This window comes from Oryzias latipes, chromosome 23, assembly GCF_002234675.1.
Source record: "Oryzias latipes chromosome 23, ASM223467v1".
NCBI classification, from domain to species: Eukaryota; Metazoa; Chordata; class Actinopteri; order Beloniformes; family Adrianichthyidae; genus Oryzias; species Oryzias latipes.
This window is the reverse complement of record NC_019881.2, coordinates 15,059,632-15,086,704: the sequence shown is the minus strand read 5'-3', so window position 1 is coordinate 15,086,704 and position 27,073 is coordinate 15,059,632. Positions and strand designations below refer to the sequence as shown.

The following is a 27,073-nucleotide window of genomic DNA, read 5'->3' as shown; positions in this document are numbered from 1 at the left end:
GCATTCATGTGTTTGCACCAGTGTTAGGGTATAAGGGAGTTTGGGGTAAGAGGGGAATAAAAAAGAAATGGAAAATGAGAGAAACAGCTTTAGGCTAGAATTCTTGGCTACATTGACAGTAATCGCAGCAAAATTTCTCCCTTTGATTTTTATGTGCACTTATATAGCACAAAATGTGGATAACAAGGGGATAGATCAATGATCATTGAGGTGTTATACATATTATATTGCAAGTGTGTCTTTAGTTTATTAGAAAGTAATTCTCTTTATCTACCAAGCATTGGAATTAATTGTTTCAAGCTTTCAAACTATATTTGTCAGTTATAATATAGCTAAAAATTCAATACTTGCACAGTCATTTGGTTTAAGTCTCTAGTATATTAAATAATTGTAACTTTATATAATTCCTTTATATGTTGAACTTTAAACACCCACTCTGATCATCTTTTGTGATATTTAAAAAATTCCCAGTGGTCTTTTTATTATGATTATCCAGTTTTTAGGCAAAAATCAAGAAAACCTGTAGTTTTCTAGGACATAGTTTCTGTAGTACCCAAGGCCATTAAAAATTTGCCTTTGAGGTTTGGGTGGGCGGGACCATATGTGTGGAGTAAGCACAACCCTGCTTCCCGGCATCCATTTATTTGCTCTCCTGCTATCTGACAGCCGCACACAAATCAAACTTCATTTATAGAAGAGTTTTTCGGACAAAACTCGCTCACAGTGCTTCACATAAGACATTTTCCAAATTTAAAAATCAGCAAGCAAGAAAAAAAAGTATATAAATATATATTTATATATATATATGTGTGGGTGTATATATATATATATATATATATATATATATATATATATATATATATATATATATATATATATATATATATATATATATATATATATATATATATATATATATATATATATATATATATGAATGTAATTTTAGCTTAATTTTCTTTATATGTCCCCCATATATATATATTAACGCCACAAGAACATGTTAATTAGACCAAAGCAACAGTTTTTATTGGAGTGGATCTTTAAGACATTTTGTTTAACTATTAGCAATACTTGTTTGTGGATCTTTGAATTTAAGCACATGGAAGGTTAACATTGCCTCTCAAAGTGCCCTTCTAGAGTCATCGTTCTGTGCTAAACCAAGGAAAAAAATGCCTCTTTTAGTGATTGTAAAATATCCCACTCAAAGTGAGGCGCAGATGGCAATATTTCAAAAGTCCTAATGACTTTAGAGGCAACTGATCTGCTGATAACACTCCATCAGTCACCTGCTGCATCAGTGAAGCCACAGCCCCCAGAGCGGAGCCAAAAACGATTCGTCTTTCAGTGTTGAAAAACTTTACTACTGAAAAGAATTTCAGATAAATTAAATCATGTAAAAAAAAGAGCTATGCCAAATAGAAAGAGTAAATATCAATATTTTTCTAAATCAAGAGAAGTTCCCCAGTTGGATTTTTTTCTCCTAATGTTTACTCACTCTGGGTTTAAAAAACGTGCAGCCATCTGGCAAGAAAGATTAAGCTTTAGAGAAGAATTTGTCTGGTTCAGACTTGAACTTGATTAGTGATTTACTATACTTGATTTCATTTCACACGGCATTTTGTCAGAGTTCATATTTCTTGTTGTTATTTTGGTTTTATTTTTTTCTGGTTGGAGTGTGTGCAGACTATATAATTTTTAGCATCATGAATTCATGTTTTTATTAGTCAAATCGCATTTGTATTTGTATCTCTGTTGAAAAGGTTACTATGCTGTCTAAAAATCTTGTTATCCTAATGCATAGCTGTTATTTACTGAGGAGCTATTGTTATATATGTATATATATATATATTATATTTTTTAAGCACTGATGGCTATAAAAAATGGTCAATTTCTGCATGTTGTGTAGTCATGGTATCAGTGTTCCAGCCTGTTATTTTATAAACATTACTTGTACTCAGTTGACAGCAAAATCGGAAGACTTTCACTGTAATATCAACAGCTCTGTGGCGGATTAAACCTTCTAACCTTGATCTTGACAGGGTATCTTGTGACAGTAATCCATGCTGCTAATCCACGTCTTGATGTAAACACCAAGGACACCCCGCCTCCTATCCTCTGTGTCCTCCTTTTTTCCCTCACTATCTTCTGAGAGAAATGTTTTCCTGAAGGAAATGGTCTTGCCATCTGTTTGTGTATCAGCAGGAGTTTGCTGTCGGCATGCTCAACTTGCTCACTTTTTAATCATAAAAAATGGTGGTTACTAAAGGATATTAGTCTTTTACATCTGTAACTGTTCATGATAGTGCTGCCATTTTTTACTGATGAAAGCAACTGCTAGCTGTCATTTTTTTAAAAACTAAAGAGAAAATTCAAAGCTTTTTCCTTAAGAACCAAGTAAGCTGATCACAGGATGACTATTCCCGCTTATTTATAAATCTGAATAATCTTGTCAACCATTTAAATCTGTAGTATATGAGAAATGATAGGGCACTGCTATCTATTGTTATTAGCTGGGATGTTTATGTCAGTGCGATAAAAGCTAATGTATGCATTTCCCTTTTAATTTTCTGTAGGTTATGTGTTTGTGCATGCATACATTTGTGATGATGCTTGATGTTGGCAGGGACAGTTTTTCTGCAGTTCAGTGTGACTGTCATGCACAGTGCGTCCTGTGATCAGTGGTAAAGCTCAGCATGGAGCTGTACATCCAGGGAGGGTGGACTTGTGGAAAGGGGGGGGCACTTCAATAGGTGCATCCACAGATCTGGGACATGCATCTGTCGTTCACTTTTCATTTTCCTTTGCCTTGTGTGTTGGTTATAACTTTTCCCTTAATCTTAACCCATTAATGACTTTTAAATGATACTGCAACTTAATTTTTACCACTGTTGTTATATTAGTTCATGTTATTATGAGGTATAGAAAAATTACCCATAGGATATCTGTCTTAAGTGATCACTTGAATTAAAATAGTGTTTTTATTATGTTCTTTTGTTTTTTTCTCATGATGGAGAACATGTATAAAGAAAATGAGGCTTAGAATTGCATTTCTAGGTATTTCTTTGTTCAAATCCTTGTGAATCAGGAGCAGACGAAAAAATGCATCTGGCTCAAAACTGTATGACTGGATAGCTCCAACACTGATCGCCATTTTTGTTGGACCGCTAATGTTAGGTTGGGGTTGTGAGGGGCTGTAAGCTAGCAGGAGAGTACATAAACAGATGGGTGATGGGAAGTGTTGACAGGCTTATTAATGTCACGCCTATAACTAAAAGGCGAATTTCTAATGAACTCCTGTTGCTCAGCATAAACATAGAGAAGAATTTTTCTATGTGGAAATACTGTAAATGCCACTGGGAGTCTTTTTTTTAGGTTAACATGTATTTAAAAAAAAAAAAAAAATCAAGTATTTTGGTTAACTTGTTTTAACATTTCAATTTAGCGGCTCTTTGAAGCAGAGAATTTGAAATGTTTTTATCTTTTTTAACCAATAATGAGCTCTCTTGTGGAATATGCCAAGCCTCCATTCATTTATACTTTCAGAAGTCCTTGGTATTAGCAACCAGTTTCAAATAAATTGACAGAAGAGCTATTAACCTTATGGTAGCCCTTCTCATCTCTCTTTCTGTACTGAAACTTCACTGACCTATTGACCTTCTATCCTACTTTACTATAATTTTAAAAGACGTAGTTCACTTCATTGTCATTCATTATTATTCATCCATTTCTGTGCCTGAATTATTTAATCATTTTTTTCTTTCTATAAGAATACATGGTTTACTCACCTCTCCTAACCTCTGACAGAAAAATGTATTTCATATCTGCTCTCAATCTTTTGACTCTTAGGGCTTGTCAGTTTTTTTCAAACTGAAAAGTTTTTAACAGCTGATTTATGTCTTAGTTTATTGCATTACCTAATATTTTCTTAAGTTTAGAAAATACAGAAGATTCTCCATTCTCCATCAAAACCAAGGACGCCAACAGACTGAATAAACTCATTAGAAAAGCAGGGTCTGTTATTGGCTCCAAGCTTGTCAATCTGGAGGAGGTAGTGGGGGACAGACTACTGGCTAAACTGGGGACCATCATGGACAATCCCTCCCACCCCCTCTTTGGGGATGTGGACAATCTGAGAAGCAGTTTCAGCGGCAGACTTATACACCCCCGCTGTGCCAGAGAACGATACAGGAAGTCATTCCTGCCATCAGCCATTAGACTTTACAATTCATCTGGCAGACTTGAATGTACGTAAGATTTTTTTGAGAGTTCTAGAGTTTTTTCTACTGTATAGTTATTTTATTATTATTTTATTCAATCTCTTCCTCTTTTCTTCCCTGTATATTTTGTGTCTGCTGCTACTACAACGAAATTTCCCTTCGGGGATTAAAAAAGTTGATCTTGAATCTTGAATTAAAGCGTGTATTTTAATGTCATGAATAAATTTGTATTTCCAATTTTATGAAAAACATTTCAGTTTGTCTAAAATTCTTGTCTTCAAATTTAGATTTGCAACATAATAATGCTCATTACTAAACCAGTCTTTTAAATATTGTTTCTATTTGGCCTAGTGTTTGAGAACTTAGCTACCTTGTTCTTGTTTTTTTTCTACTAATCTGTAAGTTTTAGTTATCTCTTCTTTTCTGCTTTAAGGTTTATTTTTATGAAAAAAAACATAGTTCTTTTTAAACTTGGAGATGAACTTCAGTGGTAATTATTTTTTTGATAAAAAGTCTTTGAATATTGTTTTGTTTTTTGGCTACTTAATGCATTTCAGGCACAAAAAGCAAACTTGAAAGAATCAACAATTACGTTTTCATTGTTTGTATTAACAATGGTGCAGACTTCAATTAACAGTTAAGAAGGCAGTATGCAGGATAAATAGTACATATCCGCTAGAATAAATTGGGGGTTTAGCATTTGCTTTTTGTGATTTTGTGTGTAAATCTTGTTCATATTGCTGCACGAGTCACGCAAACAGTGCCATTTGTGCAGGCTTTTAAAGGCTCCAGGTTGAAAAATTGAAAGAGTTGAAGGGAAGGCCCTTTCTAAAATTGTTACTCTTGCAAAATTCCAACTTATTCTTAGTGGGGAATCCGATGGGAGCTTTTCTCTTCCATTTTCTCCCAGGGAAATACAGTGTGTCTAAATTTGGATTTGTTCATCCTCATGAGAATAGGTGGATGTGCAGGTGAAATAACAGCTTCTCCCTCTGTTTGTCACCATTTCTCACACTTTATTCCCTCTTTAGTCTTCTTTTGTTTTCTCTCTTTCCTCTGTGTCTTTCTCACATATTTATATCTGATGAATTAGGCTACCCGGGAGCTCCAGAGGCACACTTTGTTATGGCTGTCCTTGCAGCTAAGTAAATGAAAGGTGGGAGCTGTATTCCAAAAGTGATCCAAACATGTGGCTCTATTTTTAATTCTAGAGTAGAAAAATTGGTTACCTGCACCGTCATCCCTACAGTAGTAGTACCAGGGGCCCCCACTTGGTCTCCTGTTTAAACTTAATTTTTGTATTGTTTATTTGTTGGGTTTAGTTGAATGCACAATTATGACTTCCCATAGCCCCAATGCTATTTTTAGGGCTCTTACAGATGTTTTTGTTTTTTAAAATATTTAAAACAAATTATTAGGTTTTACATAAATCCTTTATGTTGTTAAATTCCCACTCCAATCATCTATTGATGTATTGTAAAAGCGATCACAGTGGTCTTTTATTTTTGATTATGCCGTTTTTAGACAAAAAAAATATTGTAGTTTCAAAACATTCATTAGAAATTCACCTGTGAGTTGTGGGCGGGACCGTTGGCGTGAAGTAAACCCGACCCTGCTTCCCGACATCTATCTGTTACATCCTCTTCCACTGGCTTACAGCCCTGACCTAACATTAGCGGTGTAACAGAAATGGCGAGCAATATTGGAACTATCCAGCCATACAGTTTCGAGCCGGATGCCAGCTCAGACGAGGAAAACAAAGATAGATTTATTTGTATGCAAGTGGATGCATCAGAATGGAGTGGAGTAGGGAGATTGTGGCCCATTGAATGTAGCACCTACGTCACTGCTACAAGCTTTTTCCAACAGCATTTTATTTGTCTGCTCCTGATTCACATTTTTCATGGGAAAAATGCCGCAAGAACATATTAAAACACAATATTCATTGCTGTGGGTCTCTAAAGCAATTCAATTATTAGTTTTTTTCTGTGCTGCACATGTCATTGCCTAAGTGGATGTTTCTTGTAGGGTTTATTTCATATTTCTCTCAGTCTTGATCTTCTTTTTCACACCCTGTCATCTTGTACCCATGTCAAAGCTGTGATAATTAATGCTCTTTGCACACAAACCCATATTCATGCCCCCTAAATCAGCTTCAGTTTCTCTCCCTGTCATCATCTGCTGTTTATCATGTTTTGAGAGACTGCACTTCCTCTGTGTCTGCAGAAGATTTAAGAGAGATGGGACAGATTGCTGTGAGGTTGCATTGCACACTTCAACACCTTGTAAATCTTTAAACGAGAGTCTCAGATTTGATGTGTGGTTTCAAGATATCACGTGTTCTAGTGCCCACAGTAAATATATTTTTTTCTTTATTTTGTAAGCCAAATAATTTATGCAAAATGTTATAAATCAACTGAGACTTTGTTTTTTCAATCTTGGGAAAACTTGTGCTTTTTTATCGAATAGCACACTACAAAATTAAAAAAATTACATTTCAGTCAGACAACTCATACAGTAGAAAATCTGTATTTTCCATATTTTTTTAGTTTGGCATAATTTTATAGTTTGGCATACAGCTCCATTCAGAAACAATAAAACAAGGTCTTCATTGAAAACTTCGGGTATAAAAACTAACCCCAGCTGAGATCACAGGTGGAAGCCGGGGAGGAGGGTGGGGCAGTAAACGCAGCGCTCGTGCAAATGAATTACCAAAGGCGTAGAGCACACACCTGGTTCTTTAAGTTGGTCACGGAACAGGTGAGTTAATTGGCTGAACCGTCCACTGGGAGGTGTAAACAACGCACTGCTGAGCTGCATGCCTGAAATTCTCCCAAGGTCGTTCCTTTTTTAGTTACATGCATTTTGGTCCAACATTGTTGTCTTTTTGATCCTCTGAATGCTTTGAATATATAGATTTACACAAGCAGATTTTTATTAATAGCCCTATTTCTTGTTGCATTGGCCAAGAATGCATGAAATATTGAGTCTGAGCAAATGACCCAAGGACAGCAGGAAAGCTTATTTCTGCAAACACAAGCATTTCTTCCCTAATTGTTCCTCTTTGGCTCATGAACCTCCTACCTTTTTGTGTATGGATGTGTGTGTGTCGGTATGTTTAAAAGAGAAATCCAGTTCTTTTCTATGTACTAGCAGTGTCAGCAGGTAAGCTGCCCTATTGGGAGACGAGGGAAAAATCACCAAAGCATGCAAATTGCTACTCCAAGGGGAGAATCAATTAAGTGGATATAGGCTGAAGCAGAAAGGCAAAGAGAGATGGAGAGAAGCAGAGGGCCATGCAGGATGATGCTGCAGTGCCATGCTGATCAACTCCTCTGAGACATTACTCCTCCTCTTCTGTCCTGCCTTTCAATAAATGATCTTACTGATTTGTGATACTTTACCACAGCCTAATTTCTTTTTCTCCATTTATTTTGTCCTCATGCAGCCTATTTTTCCCCCCTAAAATTAGATAGCTCTGGAGTCTCAGACGTGTGGCCTTCTCACCTGTGTATCTCATTAAGTTGTTCCTTCTCATTTGTGCTAGATAAAATTAGAACAGGGTTAACTTAATTTTTCTTTTTTTTCATCTTGATGTACAACTGTCAGTACCTGTGAGAGTTAGGCTGAACACAGTAATTTTCTTGTGATATTTAAATAAATGAATTCTCTCTTTCTTTCAGGTACATGATGCTCTTCATTGCAAGAGAAGCTTGATCCTGACTGTCACCGGTACTGGACTGTGCCTCTGCCCTTCTTCTCACTAATCCAACCATCAGCACAGTCATGTCATCCCTCACAAGGATAAGGACCTCTTTTTCTGTATGCTGCTTCCTGTTTAGTTTGGTGCTTCCTGTGACATCACAAACAGTAGTGCAGGCTCCGCAGGCACAGAGTGCCAGCTCACAAGTGATCACTGCAGTCCTCCAGGAGGAGGAGGAGGAGTATGCATCATTTCATGCTGAGAACCCCGAGTGGACATTTAACCATCTTGCTGTGGACTATCGCAATGGCAATGTTTATTTAGGGGCTGTCAACCGCATCTACAAACTGTCTCCTGGCTTGGATGTCCAGGTGTTCCATGTGACTGGTCCCGAGGAAGACAACCGCAAGTGCTATCCACCACGCATTGTCCAGCCCTGCAATGAGCCGCTTACACTCACAAACAATGTAAACAAGATGCTTTTGATGGACTATAAAGAAAACAGGTTACTGGCCTGTGGCAGCCTCTATCAGGGTATCTGCAAACTGCTTCGCTTAGATGACCTCTTCAAACTAGGAGAGCCCTTCCACAAGAAAGAGCACTACCTCTCTGGTGTAAATGAGAGCGGCTCTGTGTTTGGAGTCATTGTTTCTTATGGTAATGCATCTCCAGACATGCTGTTTGTAGCCACAGCAGTTGATGGGAAACCAGAGTATTTCCCCACAATTTCAAGTCGAAAGTTAGCCAGAAACTCAGAGGAGGATGGCATGTTTGCGTACGTCTTCCACGATGAGTTTGTGGCCTCTATGATTAAGATCCCCTCGGACACTTTCACCGTCATCCCAGATTTTGACATATACTACATTTATGGCTTTGCAAGTGGCAACTTTGTATACTTTCTAACTCTGCAGCCTGAAATGGGAGGTGGGCCTACCACTGGGTCCTCCTCTGCTGGTAGGGAACAGGTTTACACATCAAAAATAGTCCGTCTCTGCAAGGCAGACACTGCATTCAACTCATATGTTGAGGTGCCTATCGGATGCATCAGTGGCAATGTGGAGTACCGCTTACTGGAGGCAGCCTATCTATCAAAGGCTGGTGCTATCCTGGCACGGTCATTAGATGTGACGCCGGATGATGATGTGCTGTTCGCCGTTTTCTCAAAAGGCCAGAAGAGGCGTCCAAGGCAGGCCTCCCAGGACTCTGCGCTTTGTGTTTTCTCTCTCCGAAAGATCAATGAGAAAATCAAGGAAAGGCTTCAGTCTTGCTATAAGGGTGAGGGCACACTGGACTTGGCCTGGCTGAAAGTCAAAGACATTCCCTGCAGCAGTGCGGTGAGTACCACCACAGCGAGAGTGACTTTGTAAGTTTTGCCAGTTCATGGACAGGAGAAGGGCAGTTCAAAGCAAGCGTTATAGAAATGTCTTAACAATCCACATGAAGATAATATATACTTGAAAGACACTCCAGGTGACACACATTCTATTATATAACTGCTCTCTGCAAAAATAAAAAATAAATCAATCATATTGAGCTTAGACAATTTTATACAGACATTTGTTGAAATTTTAATAAAAAGAAAAACAAATCACTGCTTTTTTCTCTCTCCATTTTGTATAGTTTTAAAATTGGCTATTATCACAGGTGATGACCTGTTTTGACCCACCCCTGTAATGAACTTGGCTGTAATGAACTCGAGTGGATGAAGGGGGGACTCACCCCCACTGTGTGCTGCGATGGGTTCATGCTCCATCCCATTATGTTGAGATGTTAACACCATCCATTGCCTCTTTTAATCTCCTCAGCCTTTAAACAATGCAGCAAAATGCTTAACTAAAATTACCATAATTCCATTTTCTATAACAACATTACAAATTCACTGATTCATTTTATTAGATTTTTCACTTTACGCATATAAAAATAAGGCTAAATTAGATACATGTTAATACCACACCCGCGCAAACAAAGTGATTTCAGGAATTATTTCTCATCTTGTACTACATTATTAATAAAATGTGTGAAGCTCAGGAATAAGCAAATTACCTTGATCATGAAGTGTCACTGTCTTTCCCTACATTGTCTGCTTATCTTTAAAAAATGCTATCTGGCCAAATTTGCATTTAGAGAGGTTAGATAATGGGTTAGACAAAGCTACGCTGTCTCATTTTCAATGTATAGATTTGTCAAAAGTGTTACTGCAGCTCAAAGGCGGAGATTTTCTTTATTCTTTTGCTTTGATGGGATGTTTCTTACATACATGTACCCCAGAACATTTAAATGCTAAACTTATCACTACCTCTGGGATTTGACCATCTTTAAACATCATGTCCATACTCCTTTAATAACAGCAGGTTACGAGTTAAGTCTAGTGTCAAAATTAGGCATTTATGTGCAGCGACTGATGACAAATTTACATTTAAGGCTTTGGCAAATGATTTAATACAAAGTGGCTTACAAATGAGCTTGATAACAAGCAGAAAACTGAGCCAGTCCACAGATTTTAAACTAAGGGCTCCAAGAAAATTAGAAAGAAATCTCCATAAATTGAGTTTGTAGATTTTAATGGAGTGGTAAAGACAATGCAATTTAAATAGATGTACATTTTTAAAAAGCCATGCACTTTTACTAGACTTGAATGTTTTTTTTTTTAATTATATATCAGAGTTTCTCAGTTAAATGTGCAATTCTGGCTTGCCTAATTTTGAATGGAATCAGTGCATTTTGTTGGTAATTCACATCTTCTTTAAATAGCAATCATTTTTCTACCATTCCAGCAAGCTTCAGCAGATCTTATGTTAAATAGAGCTTCCAAAAAGCTTGCTCCACTTTTATTACTTTTTGTTTCAAAAAAAAAAAAAAGATTTGCTTCAAATTCCAAAGAACTTGTAAAGTTATGCTTCATTTTTGTGATACTCTTTTTTTAAATTTCAGCACAGCACTATTTAAACTGCACTTGTATAGTGTCCTCCACTTTTCCCAGCAGCATGTAGATAGGCAGCAGTGGTGGTGTGAGGTTAAAATGCTTTTGACCCGCATGTGTGCAGGTTGACGGACATTAAACACAGTTCCTGTGGTGAACGCCTTCTCAGCTCTATTCCCAGGCGTTGGACAGGAGCCAAAAGCAACTTCTTTATAGAAGCATTTACATCAAAAAAAATGGAGACAATTAAGATTGAAATGGATGTCTCAATTTGTGTGACAATGGACAAGGGATAGTGTGCAGTCTCCCACAAAGAGGGACACCTGGTCTCCCTATGTGAGACATAATGAAATTGACCTCAGTTGTGTTTGGATCTGGAATCACAGCATTTATCTATGAATCCCTCTTTGGCACAGCACCCGTGCCAGGACTCCATTGTTTGCCACTTGAGGGCCTTGATAAATCACGCCTTGGGTGTAGCTGTCAGCAGGGAGAGGAAGTGTGAGGGAGCATGCTGAGGTTAGTGCTGAGGAATGATGCCATTTCAGCATGTGCCACCGCCAGTGCATAAATTAGACCCTGCTGAAGAGGTGACGCTGAACTCTGCAGGAGATAAATGACTTCTCATATACATTCAAGTAGGTTCGATAATACTTGTAACTATAGTTACTGCAGATGAATCATTTGACAAGGTTTTACTTTTTTTATTTATGTTTTTTATATAACTTCAACGCAAAAATATTTGTGTATTAATAAGTCAAGTATTCAGTTTTAATTATTTTATAAAAAACTGCACATTTAGGCCACGTTCACACTGCAGGCTGAAACGACCCAATTCCGATTTTTTTGTCCCTATGCGACCTGTATCAGATCTTTTCATGACAGTCTGAACCACACAGATCCGATCTTTTCAAATACGACCCAGGCCACTTGGGTATGTGGTCCTGTATCTGATACGTATCCGATCTTTTGAAATGCGACCACCGTCTGAACGGCCAGGCCACATTTATCCGACCCGTACGTCATCGATGCGCTACAAACGTCATAATTCTGCGTTGCAGTAGGCGAGAACGAGAACATAAACATTAACCATGGCGGACGATGCTGCTGAGACCAGTCAGTGGAAGGGAAGCAATGTCTCCGATTGGATTAATATGTGGGGTGACAGCTCTATTCAGGCCAAACTCAAGGGCTCTTATTGCAACTGGGCAGTTTTTGAAAGGATTTCCAGCTAAGTGGTGTTGAACATTTCCCGCGATGACTTTTTTCCTCCCTTTCCAACCGTGGTCAAAAGCGCGGGTGACAGTAGGCGTCTCCTCCTTCGGGGTTCACTTCCCCATTAGGACCCTCAGATTCTCCAGAGCGGGTTAATAAAGAGTCAATTGCAGTTCTTCTGGGGGGAACTTTCTTTTATTATCGTTCTCCTTCCTCCATAACACACAACATGAATGCGCGCCTCTCACTGCCCCTCAAAGAGGAGAGAGCGCAGTTTTCCCTACTGCGCTGCACACACTCTCTACTCTCTCTTACACACACGTGCGGCTCCAGCACATTCACATAACCATTCCACAACAGTGGGTACAGACGATCCCGGCTCCAAATCCTTCTTAAAATGAGAAGATTGTAATTGTGCTGGCTCCTTTGTGAAAATAAATGTAATAATGCAAAAAGAGCTCCGCTGTTGACAACACTGTTGTTGACATCCATTGTCAACGTTAGCTACTTCCGCAAACAACGAGTGACGTCGTTGTTCACCGTTGAGTCGTCTTCTGCATATGCGGGTCACTTCTGGGTTATTTCACGTTCACACAGGAGATCACAAGAGTTCTCATTTAATTAGAAATGTGAACGGCCTTGCCAAAAAATTTGATTTTTTTCAAAAATCGGGATTGAGCAACCCTGCAGTGTGAAGGCAGCCTTTGTTAATATGTTTTATAATCAATTATGTTCCTAAAAGCTAGAATGTGGACTGTCTTAAAACTAGGCTAAAATGGTTAAACAACAAAAAACAAAACAAAAAAAACAGTCCTTCTATTTCTGAATGGCACACTTCATGTTATAGGTTTGTTACTGCCTGAAGAAGCCAAGATGAGAAGCCGCCTTATACGAACATGTGCCTTTTTTTTCTGTTATTGCTCCGTGTCTTTGTATCTGTTCCACCACACTCTACTTTTCTAGGTTTGTCCTTTTCCCCTCCCTTGAGTCTTTTTATTGGTTTCATATTTTCCTCTTTACCCCAGTTGCACAAAAATGAACAATCTTCCAGCTCATTAGCACACTTTGGCTTGTCAAAGATGAGCACACACAGTGGTGGACAGTTTTACAGTGGCCCTGAAGTGCAAATCACAACAACAAATCACTCGATGTGAAAACATATTAAAAATGCCAATGACAATTAAAAAAGCAAAAAATATATATATATATGTATATATATTTTAGAAATCAAAACAAAATTCATGAAACCAAAACACAATTCCAAATAACAGAAACAAAATTAAAAAGAAACTTTGAAAAAGATGAAACGCGATAAGAAGCAGAAAAAGGCAAGTCTTATGGGACAACGCTGATTGGATGAGGATGTTTGACTTTTGACATTTTAGTTTTTTTCCCAAATGTGTCTTTAAAGTCCACATTCATACCTTTTTAGGTTTCCATAAAACAAGAAACAAAAATTAGGATGACTAAAGTAATTCCTAAAATTGCAATGTTAAAAAACAAAGCAAAAGAAGAAACCAGAAAAGGTAGGTATAATGGGACATCACTGATTGGATGATGATTGTTTGTCCAACAAGTCAACAGAAAGTTATTTGGGATGAAGTTTTGATTCATGATTGTTATACAAGACATTTATAACCACTGACTGAAATAACATTTACTCTCCAAACGTACAAATGTTGGTTTCATCTATTCTCATAGCGAATTTGTAGAGTTGGGGAAAATGTTTGGAAGCCTTTTTGAACTTTTCTGTGTTTGCAGAAGGGTGTTCTGTTTATAAGGGAGTGGAGCATTGGTGTAGAGAGAGGACTTTGTTCTATATTATAATTTAATGTTTCTTTTGAAATCGAATAAGCATAAAGGGTTGAACTAATCGAAAACATTTATTTTCTATTTTGACACAGCAGGCGAATTACGTCGCAGAAGAGCGTGCCTGATTTAACCAATTCTTTTCCTGATCGGTTTGGTTGAAATAAATGTATAAACAGGTCAGACAACATATACTATAAGGCATATAGTGTTTGCATATCTTTATGCAACCCATCCATTATAATTTAACCAATGCTCTTTTGAAGTGCTGCACATGAGAAAACAACAGAAACCGGGCCGTATGATACACCAGTTTGACAAAAAAACTCCTTAAAACAGGTTGATTTTTAAGTTAATGATGAAACAATTTTAAATTATGTACCTTTACAAAAGAGGTACAACTCAAATCTTTAATTTTTAATTCTAAACATGTCCATGATTATATGGCATCATCATAGAAGTATGTTCAAGGACGCCAGCTTTGTTAGAACAGTATAAAAACACTTGATCCCCGCAGACCTTTCATGCTTTACACAAATCTTTAAGAGGCTTTCAGTCATAGCAGAAAAGATTCAAACAGGATGAAGCAGAAGAGAAAAAAGGGAATATACTGCAGAGTGGGTGAGAGGATGGATAGAAATAAAAGAGCGTTAAGGGGGAGTGCTTCCTCTATCCCCCCCAAATGGCCATGCTTGGCTGAGCCACATAATGCGTACTCAACAGTATAAGTCAGAAAAGGCCTTGCGTCCATAGATCATTGAGAAGTGGCATGTGACCTATAAAAAAAGCTGCCTGTTCCCTCTGTTCACTGTGTCAGCAGAAAAAACAGAACAACAGGATTGCAGTAAATTTCATTGCTGCACTCTTTTCTGTCTCATCCTTGATTCATTGGCTGTATCCTCTTTTCTTTAGCTGCTTTTGCTTCTTTTTTCACAATGTTAGAAAGATGGCTTCTGCCATAATCTCCATCGAGTCTGTGTACCCGTCTCCCTTATTTATAAAGTTGAACTTTTTGTTGGAAGACTCGCCTTCCTCCTTCCCAAAAGAAAACGTCCACACATCCCCCGTTCCTCTTGGCCATCAACTCATCTTTTTTGTTAATGATCATCAGTTGTGTGTCATTGACTAACATGCTGCGCTCTATTCTTTCACATCTGTTTTGTACCACCCTCTTCACATACTCAAATCTATTTGGCCACTGCTGTTTCTTTGTCTTTTTCTTGATCTTCCTCTCAATCCTCTAACACATGCACCCTCTTTCATCCTTCACTTGAAAAGAAGTGTTACATTTACATTCTATTATACCACATGCTCACTTTTTATGTTATTGATGTTGCTTCTTTTTTCTTTTGTGCCTTGTGGGTTTTTTTTTCTGTCTGGCCTTTAAATAATGCTGTTTGCTCTGCTGGTCATTTTGATCCCTCCTCTTCCTGATAGGGGTTCTTCATCAGTGACTGACTGTGACTGTTGCTGATGAGTCAGTCTAGGCCACATCCTCAGGAAGGGAAAGGCTAGCAGATTCATTAAGAATGTTCAGTCTTCTCTCTCACCCCTCCCTCCTCACATCACTCCTCTCCATCTATATATCCGCTACCCTGCTTGCTGGCTGGCTCGCTAATTAAATCTCCATATATGATACCACTTGCTAAAGGTCAAAATCCATCACAATATCATTATTCTGTGATTAAACAAGTGTCTCCAGCTTTCTTGACATGCACAGCTTGGGTTGACCTGTGCTTTTCAAGACAGACTGAAGGTAGTAACTTTAATTGTTTGTTATTTTCTTGTACTCTATATAGTTCAGCATAAACTTGAGATTGGGATCATGGCAGTGTAATGTTTTCTTCCATAGAGCAGAAAAAGGCAAACATTTCTATACCCATATTTTCTGGAGTATAAGTTGCAGGAGCCAATGAAATGCATAAGAAAGTAGAAAATACCATAAATAAAGCGCTTCAGAGTACAAGTCCCACTTTTGAGAGAAAAATGCATGGTTCTGAACAAATCTGCCCAGCCCGGCGTAATGCTGTGTCCATTGTCTACGTCTGCTTTGTCTTGTTGAGACTAATTGGAAATCTGAACCTTTCTTTATATCATTTGATAGGTGAAGAGCCTTCAATCCATCAAAATGCACACCAAAAAAAAAAAAAAAAAAAGTGAACCATGTAAATTGTAGAAAAGCTATCACTGGTCAATTAAAAAAATAACATGGGGATAAGTTAGAAAACCTCAAATCAACATCCAAAAGCAGAACCCGTGTTGCTTTAATAGGAATCGATCACATTATTGAAGAAGTTTGTATTCTTAAATTTTAAATTGTTCTAAATCTGCCATTAAGAACGCTTTGACTTGTTCACTCACAAAAAAGTAATAATAATATAGTGAAACATTTATGTAAATGAAATATTCATTTTACTGACTGGAACAATTTGAGCTTTAAAAATTGTGCAAAAAAAAAACACCCCAGCAGTTTGAAATCAAGACCTCAGTGGGGAACTGGCATGCTGGCCATTTAGTAATTCTTCACATAGTAAGTCTCACAGTCTGTAATTGTAATATTAGCATAAAACTGTGCTAAAAGACTTAATATTTTGGGCCAAATAATTGGTATTTACAGGTAAAAGAAAAAGCTAAGCTAGAGAAGCTGCATCAAGTCTGCTTTCTTTGTGTTGAAGGACCTTTATTTGTATAAAGCTGAACAAAATATTTAGAATTGTAAAAACATTACTGTCACCATGTAGAAAAAAAATTAAGATTCAGGGATTTCTTGCGAAAATGTTCTCTTTAACCTCTTTAAGACCTGAGTTAATATTTGAGCTAACCCTCTACACCAGGGGTCGGGAACCTTTTTGGCCGAGAGAGCCATAAACGCCACATATTTTTAAATCTAATTTCAAAAGAGCCATACAATAATGTTGTGTCCCTTTCCCAACTGAGGCACGGAGACTTAACCTCTTTTAAAGTTCTTTATTCTGGTTACTATAGACCGCAACAAACGCCGTACAATTAATTCAGCAACTCCTGAATCTCTCCCGCCGAGACGAGAGCGCTTCTCCCAACTTTATATTCCCCTGCTCCCGCTCCAGCCCCTCCCATTTCCCTTATTTGGCCCATAGCTGAACCCCATTGGTCCAAACTACCTAACAACAGGCTGAGTGACAGAACTGAGAGCCAATCAGATCTCTGCATGATGCGTTTAGTGAACTCCAGAACTTTTAACGCGGCCCAACAGCCACCCAATTAAACTCTGTCCGCGACAATATGTTTAAAACTAAATATACAAATAAATGTGTGCATTTGATGTAATTTCAATATTTTTAAAGTACAATAAGTCTGTGGATTATTTTGAATAACATTGTTATCCTGTTGCTAATAAATGATGAGTATTTCTCATAGTAGTTTTGCTGATGGTCTAGTCTGGTTATGTGGTGAGTTTCTGCTTCATGCAGGCGTTGAGACTTTAAACGTGATCGTTGGTCTGAATGTTCTGTAGATGTGACAAAGACTGCTCACATGCAGACATGGAGCCAAACACACTCACACACACTGCAGTGAGTGACGGGCAGCGGATTTTACGTTTTTACAATCCCTGCGCGATTCACCTGCTGGCCGTGCCCCCCCCCCCCCCCCCCCCCCCCTCTCTGCTTTCTTCCTCACACATCCCGTCCCCGCTAATGCGCGCTCATTCTCAGAGACGGGAACGCGCAGTTTTAGGCACGGCAATTCACAGGTTTCCGGCTGGTTCAAACTCTGTGAAATAATAGATAATAGTAAACTGATAGTTTTCTCTCCAAGCACCGCTACTACAGCGCGCCTCTGGCATCGCATCGCGCCCGAGAAGGACTGGACTAATGAAAAAAAAGTATAATTAAAGATTTCTCTGCGAGCCACATGTGACCATCAAAAGAGCCATATATGGCTCGCGAGCCATAGGTTCCCGACCCCTGCTCTACACGCATAGTCACAGGGACCCAGTAAAGCAGAATTAACTACTGAGGAAATATAACCCAAACTGGGATGTCCACGCATGTGGACGCCACATCCTAAAAGGTAAAAGCTGCAATTTAACTTTAGGTTACAAATGTTTTAATCTTCTCAATCTAAACTAGCTGCCACCATGTTAAAACATAGACATTTTTCATTAAAACCTTCAAAAAACACACATGCTTGTACTCTAAGAAGCAGCTTTTTGTAGTTTAGACTTATCATTATTCAAGCTGATATGTTCAACTTGTATGCTTTTCCTGTTTAAAAAAAGAAAAATATATTGTTGTCCTTTTTTTAACAAAAAGTTAAAATTCTATCTTTAGCATATTTCTGCTTGTAAATCCATTAAACTTTAAGCATTTTGGTTTGATTTGTGATTTTCCCCCATTTTCCACTTTCAAATGTCAAATTTCACCTGTGTACTTTCATTTTTTATTTTTTCGCTCTGCAGCAGTGATGTTTGTGTGTCTCCATTATTATTAGGCTTACTAGCCCCTGATTTGATTAGTTCTCCCAAGCAAATATTTATTATTTGATGCAGGTTCTTGGCTAACATTTGGCTGGTGTTTGTAAAAGAAAAATATCTAAATCCAGTTCAGGTGAATTCTAACTTAAAACAATAAATAGATAAATATTTGAGCATTTTTGCATATTATAACTATGATTTAGCCATGTTATGTTTTCAGGCAAATTGGTATCAAACACATTGACATCCCATATTTCTTCTTTTCTAAAGTAATATTTTTGTTCCGTGGTCCTAATCATTGTGGCTGTTTTTCAGTACAGCCTTGAAGGCACAAAACACAGACTGTAAATTCTACGTTGTGACAGCCCTTGTTCCCCATATAAGCATTCAGTCGACAGCTCAGTATGACTCAGAGTGCTGTCATGTAAAAAACAAAACAAAAAAAAGGGTACAAAATACTTGCTGTAACCTGTAAAGTAAAGAAGCAGAATGCACAGAATCCCCCAAATCAGACATTCTTTCACAATGTCTTGAAGTCATAAATATGCCATATGGCTAGGCCTGCACAATATACCGCAAATTTATCGTTATCGCAATACCCAGCACTGCAATATGCATATTGCAAAAGACAATGAAAATCGCAATAAATCGTAAACCTTAAATGTGTAATACAACCTTATGGCAGCTTGAAGCATTTAACGAATCAAATAAATCCCTTTATGCATTTGACCAATCGGATGGACGCCTTCACCTTGTTGACCAATCGGATGGAGGCCTATTATGTTAGATGTTTGTCTCCTATGTCAACGAGGGTCATTTGGAGTATAATTTTTAAACTGTTGCAATTAAATGGGAATGATGTTTTTGTTTATTTTATTTGTTTATATACCGCAAATTGTACCGTTATCGCAATATTAATCTTAAATATCGCATATCGCGAGTTTTCCTCATATCGTGCAGCCCTACATATGGCTTTAAGAAAAAAGATCATTTTCACAAACTTGTGTGATGTTTTTGTTAACATTTCGTGTTGCCATTACTTTAAAAAAGTACTATGAACGTTGGTGGTTGTGGCCCCGAGGTAGGGCACTTGTCTTCCTGCCTAAGGGTTGGTGGTTGCATTTCTGGTTGCCCTAGTCATTTGTTCGACAGTATGTGAACAAGATCATGAACCTTTAGACAACATATATATACATTTGGGTCATCAGTGAAAGATTGAAAGATGTCGAAATTTAAAAAGTATTACTAGGGATGTCAAATTATGCCTTAATTGGGATTAATTAATTACAGACATTAAAAAATTTTTTGTTAATCTCATTTTTAATCTATAACAATTGTCGTGTTCTCAATTAAAACAAGGGTCTGACTGTTTATTTGCATGAACGTTCTTTTTAAAAAACCCGTCCTATATTGTCCATGGTGTCTCAGTACACAGTACACTCCTGTTGCTGATGTTTAGTGGTCAATATTTTTTGGATTGTTCAGAGTAGTGCTTCTACTTTTTTGATGTGTTAAATAAAGCACATTGCAACTGATGCTTTTTTTCTGCTTGATTGTTTGATGGTGAAAAAATACCCCTTGGTGATGTAAAAGTAACGGTTGAAATTCTGTTTTAATAGCAAAACCTCATTAAGCCACTTTTTAAATTGTATTTTGATTTTATTTTTTTCCTTTTTTTTTTTACTGTGCCAAAATGTCACAAATTAAAATACCTCGAAATTGGGCTTTTCACAGTCGTTTTCAGGTTAGACTAAAAATAGTTTAATTAGATTAAATAATTACAGGTCATGATTAATTGATCGCACAAAAGAATCCATTGTATGACAGCACTACCTTTTCAAAATAAAACCATAGTAAAGCCGTCTGAAACGTTGTATTATAAATACTTTTTTCGTGTCATAAAATTCTTGCTTCAGGCAAAAACATAGTTTTTGTTAATATAGAGGTTATGTTAAATTTCTCCCAATTAAGCTTATCATTGTTTCTTTATTATATTTTGGAGCCAATGCATTATAAATTGAAGGTTGTGATGGTGTAAAATGAAAATGTTTTGACATTTTGATCCTTTCAGTGTCAAATGATCAGGTTAGTGGGTTTTAGGGACTGAGGTTGGACTGCCCTGTTAGATTTAGGGAATAACAGAAGGTCTACCAATAAAAAAAATCATTTGGTGGCACATCTTAAAATAACTATTAGATTAACACATGCTCTAACTGACTTACAGGTAATAAATCCTATTGTTGCTTGATACACAAACAAGGAAAAAATACTTTAGTTTTAATACCAATGTCTAATGCCTAGAAGTCTCTTTCCCAAAAAAAGGCAATTTATTTTTAAATCCATTTTTAGCACAGCTGTGTTTCAACAGTGAGGCTGCTCTTTTAGCCAATTTGAACCTGGAAGATACCCATTTAAATTGTTTTCCTTTATTCAATCCATATTAGAACCAGAGACTTGGTGTAGCCATAAATGGATTGAAGGATGAGTTTATTGACAAAAGACTATTTATAGAGTTGGCATTGTTTTAGTAATTTTTGTTCTTTAAATCCTGTGCAAAATTATTTATACTAAAGAATTTATGCAATTTTAACCCCATTTACAGTGAGCGTTTGGCTCATATATGTGTTAGGCATGAGTAGTTTAACTGTGGGATAACGTCTAATGTAAATTGTCAGCATAAAATGCTTTTTCTTTGATGTGTTGTTTTTTTGTTACAAATACCACATGTTTTTATGTTTATTTTACTGAATACATTTTGCTTGAAGACAGTTTTTTTCACAAGGCAAAATTCTGTGTTGGTTTATTTCAACAAACACAACTAACCCACTTAATCATGCCAAAATCCTCCAGTGCCTCCAGTCATTGAAGCAGGTTAGTCATTTAGCACACCAGAGCCAAGGAAAATATTGGATTTCCAAGTGGCTACCTGCACAAAGATCAGTGACTAGGTTTGCATTTGACTCAATTCCATCTACATAAGAGGTTTCCCACATAATTATCAGTGACATTAAAGCTGGCTAATAACTGTAATCACCATATGATGAGTGGTAAATTGTCATTAGGACAAGAAGCACTTTTTGGTGCACATTTTAGGGAACTGATGAAAAAAGAAGCACAAATGTCAAAGTGTAGTCAATAAAAAAGGAATAGACTTTGAGGTCTCCAGTGGTTGAGTTGAATGAAAATGTCACATTTCTTTGAAATTTCATTTATTTGGAGAATTTGCCGCCTATGAACCATCACATCAGTCCAGACGCAGATTAGACTCTACATCAGGAAATATTAAAGAGCAGATCTTTTCATTTTGCCACTAATCTCATTGAACAACTCTAGCTTTGGTGCGCAGACTCCCTTCTCTTTTCCCCTCAGTCTGTATCTGCTGATCCCACTGCATCGTCCAGAAGAGAGCTTTCTTTGTGCTGCTGCTGGCAGGCAGACACAAGCAGAGAGATGGATACAGCTGAGAGTGACCTGATTCTGCTTCAGTGCCTGGCCTCTGCCCAAATATACATTCTCTGCTCTCTTGTTACCTTTATTTTTTGGGGGAAATACCTCTGTTCTGCACAGGGAGACCTTTACCTGTTAGACACAAATACACACACATTGTGTAATCATTTAAGTTAAAGCTATATTAATCTAACATGCAACACTTTTTCAGATGTGTAAATGAGTGTTACACTGTATTGGGTAAGACATTTTACATTCATGTACTATAATAAAGCTAAGATATACCGTGAGAAGAATAAAGGATCAAAAACCTTTTTGCTTACATGCACTGTAAAAACACTAAGAAAAACAGCGAAAACCGGAAATTCAGACAGAAACAGCTGAGATCAAAACACAGCAAATGTTCATTCTCCAACTTTGTAAATGCATTAAACAGGTGGGCTGAAAGACAGAAGAATGACAGGAAAAAATAATAGAGGCAGTGACAACAGTACCTTACTGGCAGACACTGTCAGGGGCTGGGTGGATATTACTTTATATTCTGACTAGGAACGTCTTTGGCATCTCAACTACAAATGTCATGTTTTGGTGGTAGCATAATGAAAATGTGTCTGCTTCCTGAAAGGCACAGCAGCAGAAGTATATTTCATTAGATTGCAGAACACAAGAGAGACGCTGGTGATTGGCAATTTTCAGAAATACTACAGCCTGTCAATCACAAGAGATTACAAAACCTGTAAACAGAGTAACTTTTTTCCCTGACACAGCGACAAGATAAAAAGTTTTTATAAAAAAGGCATTTCATGGATTAAACAATTCTTAATAAACATATCAGCATCTTTATCTTCTGAGGAAAAGCTCTAAATCATCACAGCTCCAAATATTACAAAGAAAGCACTCCATTTTCCTTCTGATGGACCTGTTAACCTTTGAACCTAGGCATGATGTGTGTCCTCTGTAACTGATGGTGACATGAAGAGGGTGTTTTCCTTCTGTCACATAAACGAGGGGATAAGATTGAATAGAAAGAGTGCTGGTTGCTGTAGAAACCTGGAGTAGAAGGATCGACCTTGGTTCTCATTGGCAAGTGATTTGTCTTGCAGCAAACTGCTGTGCGACTTGGTGGAAAGAGTGCATGTTCCTGACAGCTGCTCGTTCTGAAAAGGTCATGAGGGAAAAGAAAGGAAAAGGTCTTGATAGAAGGATAGGCTTTAATATTTTTGTTGGGCTCGGTTATTAATCTTTTTGGCAATGCGGCTTTATGTCTTCTTTTCATACCAGTCTGAAGTCTTTAAATGTACAGCAAACTTCAGATTCTGCTATTGGTCACTTATTAGTGTTACCTGAAGCGTCTGTGTTAACCAAGATTGTTTAAGGATGGTAAATCCTCTGTGTCTTGATTTAGGTCTTAATGATAATGGTTATTATAGTAATGTGTGGTGCTTATATTTTGCACTGTCACAGTTAATATGAAATCCCTTAAGCAGGGGCATCCAAACTTTTGCAAAGAAACCCAGATTTGGTGAATATTTGTGAGGGCCAACCATTGGGCCTGCATTCTTTGAACCCTCGTAACATGAAATGTAAAAGAGCTGTATAGTGGACATATCATTGCAATGGCATGCTTTAATTTCTTCATGTAAGTACCAGTGAGACAGCTAAAAACATTTTTACCAGAGTTGCTGTGAATTTCACTCTTTCCCGCTTAGATTGGCGTAGTTAGCATGTCTCGTCTTGTAGTGCACCTTGCTGTGTAACTCCTTGAAGTTCGAGCAAGCCTATTGGCTTACTAGGCAGATACAAATGTTTTCCATTACACTAAAAAATACTTCAATTTCCCCATTCTCCTGAAAATGGCAGCCCTTGCTGTCAACGTCATTTTTAAAATTTACAGTCAATATTTTAGAAATTAGCTAGAAAGGGTCACACAACAGTGATGCCACATGTTTCATATGGCTTCTGACCTAATTTAGCCGACCACAATCAAGAAATCATAAACTCAGATTTAAGAAAGTGCAGGGGTGGGGCGCATATTACTGATTTAATGACAGAAGCATGGGGGCCAGTGGAAATTTAAACATTTGATTCAGAGGCCAGGCTTTGGACATGCCTGCCCTAGAGTTTCCTATACGAGGAAAAATCACTGGAGCTAAATTCATACCTTCAGCAACTAAAGAACCTGCAGCAGCAGGTTGTTTAATGTGTCTATTTAGAAGGATTAATTCGTACTGAAGTCAACTGAGCTGCGTTTTGACTGGCATGTCTCTTTTTCTTCTCCGTGTGTTTTGCTGACTTCATTCCAACTGTTTTGAAGATTAAAAATGGTGGTATGTGTCATAAAGTCTCTTAAATTTAAATTACCTTCACACCATCTATGCTGCAACATTCAATGAAGTTTTGGTTGCGATGAGCAAAGCTTCACAGTCTTTTAAAGAAAAGGAAAAAAGTGGAAAAGAAAAAAAGATTGGAGATCTAACATGATACTCCTATATAAAAAATGGAACTCCAGCCAATGTGAAGCTGATTTAGTACGAAATGAGGAGGACATTTAAAACTAAAGTTAACTTTAGCAGAACAATTATTCAAAAAATGATTTCATTATCCTTTCAACAGTTAGATCTGTTTTTGCATTGATATAATTTTCCTTTCAGTGTACAATATGATTAATGTAATGAATTCACAAGATACCTGTGTAAATAAGTTTTGCAACATGACAAATTATTACTTATGCAATCCAGAAAGAAACTAAAAGTAATTTAAATAAAAACATAAAAAATACAATAAAAGGGTTAAAATCAACTAATTTGAATGACTAATATAAAAATGTGAAAAACAGCTTTGCAACATCACTGTTCTATTCTGAGCCTTTTTTTTTATTAGTGCTGTCTGAACTTTTTTTATAGGGTGTTGTGATCCATATGATTCAGACGAACACTTTTTTCCAGTGGGTGTGGTTGTCTAAGAGTTGCTATAAAGCTTTGAGTTTACAGACAAACTACAAAAAGTAGAAATTTTACATTTAATAGCCACATACAAATGATAGAATTAAGAATGCAGTCAGAATCCGCAGTACGGCTGAATTTACCACAAAATGTGGATAAGAATAAAGAGAAAATCTAGAAGACGAAAAGCAGCTTTCTGCATAATTTGGTACATGAGTGCTAATTATAACTGTAGAGAACCATGTCTAAGTAAACAAAAGTTTTTTATGCAACTGCAAAAAGATAACAAAACACTCATTTAGATCTATTGTGTGATTTAGGTTTTATCTGCATTTGAATATTTATTGCTTTGCCTCTCAGTCCTGGTACTGCAGCACTTCTTTTTATTTTTTATTTTAGTGAGTTCACTTAAAATCACTTCACATTGAATACTTGCTGCACTAGCATTTCAGCAGTTTCTGTTACATTGGGTGGACGGTGGGGAATTGTGCCTGACAGAGCAGCCTCTGGCACCAATAAAGAACTAGTGCCTCACTGCAGTTTTTTTCTCCTTCCTTCAACTACTCTTTCTTTCTTACGTATTTATGAGGAATATTCAAAGAAGAACTTGATTAATGGGAGGTTAACCTTAGCTAGTCTGAATCTTTTAATGAAAAATATGTATTTTTTTTATCTGATGTTGCTTTATCTAATTGATGTATTTCAAGGTTACTGAATTTGTTGTTGTTTTTATTATTACAGCTTTTGACCATTGATGATGACTTTTGTGGCCTTGACATGAATGCACCACTGGGCGTGTCTGAGATGGTTCGAGGCAAGCCTGTCTTTTCTGATGCTACTGACAAAATGACGTCTGTCATCGCCTACGTCTACAAGAACCACTCACTGGTCTTCGTGGGTACAAAGAGTGGAAAAATCAAGAAGGTAAGGAGATATTTCTGATAAAACATGCTAGATTGATTCAATGGAAACTGCCGTTTGGTTTCCCTGCAAGACTGTGGGATAAGGCCTGGGAATTGGGAATGCTGGATCAGAGGATGATAGTAGTAGTAAGGCAGATTGACTTTCAAGCAAATCAGCTGAGTTGGCTGCATTTGCAGCAGGGAGGTGTGTGTGTGCATCAAGGAGGAGGAATAAATGGTGAAAGTCTGTCCTGTTTTGTAGAGAAAATCATGTGTGTGGTTGAGGAAAGGGGATCAGGAGACCCCCTTTGGGGGTTTTATTCCTACAGTCAAGCCTATCTGATATCTTTAAACATCCTCCACTTCCACCGCACTGTAAATCACACATGCACTGGTACACATCAAGTATCAGGAGTATCTGCTTTACTTTGCCTTCACTTGGGGTGTGTATAAAATCCAATGCCGTCGGGGCAGATTGCAGCACACATCAGCATGTTGCAGAACTTTGCAGACAGCACAGGTCAGCAGGCTGCCGAATCAGTTCCACAAAGTTTCCTATCCTTTCTTGGGGCACATTAAAGGATCAGATTTAGAGGAAATCTATCATTGAAAAAGCAGTTTTTCATGATTTCACTGTAATATTCTAAATTAAAGTACTTCACTTCCTTCTGGTTCCTATGCTTCATCAATTGCTATTTTGCTTTTATTTTTAATCTGTGTACTGTTTTTGTAATGGACATGTGCATTTTATGAAAACCTAAAAATAAGGTGAAATGCTTTTAAACAGAAATAAATGATCACATTGATATCTGTGACACTACTAATGTGTTCTGGGGACTATAGGTCCCTTCAAAGTATTATCATAGTATAAAGGACATGCTAACAAGTCAACTAAACTGTACCACTTTGAATCACTAAAACCAGTGAATTCTTCATCATTTGAGTTGATTGAAACAACTCCTCCAAGACCGGCATGCCTTCTTCTGCATTAATGTGAGTAGCAAATACTGACACACACAGTTCCCTCTAGCAGATGTTATTCAGAAAATAACAAAACATGAGTCGATTACATTTTTTTTCTATTAAACACATTTAAACACCTGAGTATAAGTCACACCCCCGGCCAAAACTATGCGAAAAAAACTGCGACTTATACTCTGACAAAAAATCGGCACTGATTGCTTACCCTAACCATTTTGCCCTTAAACCTTGTGTGCAAGCTAAGTAGAGCTTTGTAGAAAGTTAAACTTTTTTTCAATCCAGTTTTGCTAATCACATTCAGGACAACCGGATTAGCGGATTTTTGATTGCCATAGTTTTTACATCCGAGTTTTTTGTACTGCTTTTTTTTGTTCTTTTCTACCTGCATGAAGTAGCATTACTTGAAGCTAATGGGATGTAGCTCTGCAGCTAGGTGTGAAAGAACTCTGCAACCCCCACTATAACACATGTGCACCAGATA

General features: G+C 37.3%; 1 protein-coding gene across 2 annotated transcripts in view; it reads left to right on the top strand.

The window, feature by feature from the left end:
• The window catches only part of plxna4 (plexin A4), a 231,814-nt gene that overhangs the window by 15,876 nt on the left and 188,865 nt on the right, over positions 1-27,073 (top strand). For both annotated transcript variants that reach the window (XM_023952327.1, XM_023952326.1), the window contains exons 2-3: positions 7,904-9,257; positions 25,451-25,633. In XM_023952327.1, the coding sequence (XP_023808095.1) occupies positions 8,007-9,257; positions 25,451-25,633 (1,434 nt within the window). In that variant the 5' untranslated portion in view covers positions 7,904-8,006. The remainder of the gene's footprint in view (positions 1-7,903; positions 9,258-25,450; positions 25,634-27,073) is intronic.